Below are 2,384 nucleotides of genomic sequence, written 5' to 3' on the forward strand. Positions count from 1 at the left end.
AGTGGCCATCATCTTCTTTCTGTTTTTGCACGTTTTTCGATTAGATGACAATGAACGGGTTGAACCATGGACTTTTGGAGCCCCACTTCCCTGTTCTCTTCAAAGATAGATAAGTGGATCAATGAGGTCGTAAAAACATAATAGATGATCCATGATGTAGTAAAAATAGACAATGTAACTCAAAATACATCCAAGTGTAAAAATAATGTTGGATGAGCCACCAGTCGATAGAGTGGTATGAGTTGCACGAAGCACGCCAAGTTACATGCGTATGCTACTGTAGTAGAAATCGCAATAGATAAGAATGAACGTGCACCTAAAATGAGCTAAAATGTGTGACGTCCAGTCGAGAATGATCCTCGTGCTGCAGCGCGCTCTCTGTCGCTCGGCTATTTAAACAGCTCCACACCAAAACTCCGTAGCCCTCCGCCTGCAAACTCCAACACGTTCCCTCCAGCCCAGGCGAAAGCGTACCGGAGCAGCGAAGCACCCTCCAGCGACGTCGCTCGCTCCACATCCGACAAGCGACGGTGAGCCCCTCCCCTCCCCTCTCCCTCCGTCTCGTTCGAATATTTGGAACTAGCTATCCAGCGTGGGCTTCATTTCTTGCTGGTGAATCCTTTTCTTCTCCTGCATCTACTTCTTTTTCTTGCTGGTCCATCGTTTCTTTTTGAGACAAGGAATTGAACTAGTAGTGCCTTCTTGTCCTAGCTACTCGCTTGGATCCATGGACTCCTGGCAAAGAAGGGTTGGATCCATGGAAGACGCTGTCCAGCAGGCCAGCGAATGGGCGCTCCTCACGGCCTCCTACGCCGCCAACTCCGCAATCGTCCACGCTGTCTACCGCTACCTCGTCCCCTGCAGCCAGGTAACGACGAGTGCACAACCAGTGATTCTCCTGTCCTGTGTTCCACTACTACAACCCGTTGGCTCTTGGCTGGTTGCTAGATATCCCGATCAAATCTTTTATCCGGGTTCGTCCTCTGCTGCAGTCCTTGTTTCGGCGGTGCGACCAGCTGACGAGCGTGGATCCCGCCGAGGACACCACCCTCTGGACCGGGATGCTGTGCTGCCTGCGCCACACTCCAGGCGGCCGCGGCGGTGCTAGCGTTGCGGCTCCCGTGCCACCGTCGCTGGGTCCGCCCCGCCTTCGCCTACCTCGCACTCGCGCTCACCATCGTCATCCACTGCATGTACGCCGTCGCCGTCGCAGCCCGCCTCTTCCTCGCCGACGACCCACAAGACATGTTCATCACGATCTTCTGCACCGTGGCCCTCGTCTTCTTCGTGGCGGGCGACATCAGCAGCTTCCTGGCCCTCTTCCATGGAGGTGAGGAGTAGGACTGAGAAGCAGGGCAAGCTGTACGTAATCGACTAGTATATGATCAGACATATATAATTCATATGCTTATGCATGTCCAGCTTCCGCATAGTCCATGTTGGTGAAATTGGTACTGCATGCAGTTTATATACATGAACTCATGTTTTTTTTTTTTGCGAGGGATATGAACTCATGTTGTTCCCGGTGTTGAGAACTGTTACTCATTCATTCTCTATGAACCGGTGGCCGGTGTATCAATGTAGTCCATGTGGGTTCCAAATGTCGGTTTGGTCCGGATTTTTCCACTCGTGTGAGATTGTTTAGTACTGTACACGTGCGTGCATATCGATCATGGGTGCAATCCTACATGTCAGCGTGCACACGTGATGTGCAGTCCTACATATCGTTAGCCATCCATGGTACAGACTGTAGAGGCATACTAGCGCTGATCTTTAGGTCGGATCGAGCCTCAGTCTCAACTTGGTGAAATGATTCAGGAATAATGCTAACGTCGTTGTATCACATCCTATGGTTGACAGGATGTAGGCCAACTGTGTTAGGATAAGTTGTATAGGGAGAGGAAAGTAGTTTAAATTGTACTCTGTCTTCTATCCCTTCTTCTGTTCCAACTCCTGTAACCTTGATCGATCCTGTTACGATCGATCATTCCTTGTAAGCCACGGCAATGTTTCTATATCTTCTATATCTAAATAGCTAGCCCTCACTAAGGTATTTCTCTCAACATGCAAGCATGCCACCTCATCATTCAACATGCATAAGAAAAGGCCCACCTCAACATGCAACTATGCATATTAAAAATCCACTACAACATGCATGCATGTAAAATTCCATTTTATTATGCTATTTACATTTAATTCTTATATACTTTCAGAAACTATTGTTTCAAGAATTCATGTTCCATATAATCAAAATCTCATTGAAATATTGCAAACATTTTCGCAACAACGTGTGGCCCAGACGAAGGGTTCTACGCTTCCCACAATAACTTATATGGTAATCAGAGCCCCTTCCTCTCGTACATCTAGCCACGACAATTAGATCG

At 48.3% G+C, this 2,384-nt stretch overlaps 1 protein-coding gene across 1 annotated transcript; it reads left to right on the top strand.

The window, feature by feature from the left end:
* Positions 1-1,026: 1,026 nt before the first annotated feature.
* LOC125506703 lies at positions 1,027-1,992 on the top strand (the record flags this gene model as incomplete). Its single annotated transcript, XM_048671450.1, has 1 exon — positions 1,027-1,992. A coding segment is annotated over one exon (315 nt), but the record flags the coding sequence as incomplete, so codon positions are not given.
* Between the last annotated feature and the right edge of the window lie 392 nt (positions 1,993-2,384).

This window comes from Triticum urartu, chromosome 5 (genome assembly GCF_003073215.2).
Source record: "Triticum urartu cultivar G1812 chromosome 5, Tu2.1, whole genome shotgun sequence".
Lineage (NCBI taxonomy): Eukaryota > Viridiplantae > Streptophyta > Magnoliopsida > Poales > Poaceae > Triticum > Triticum urartu.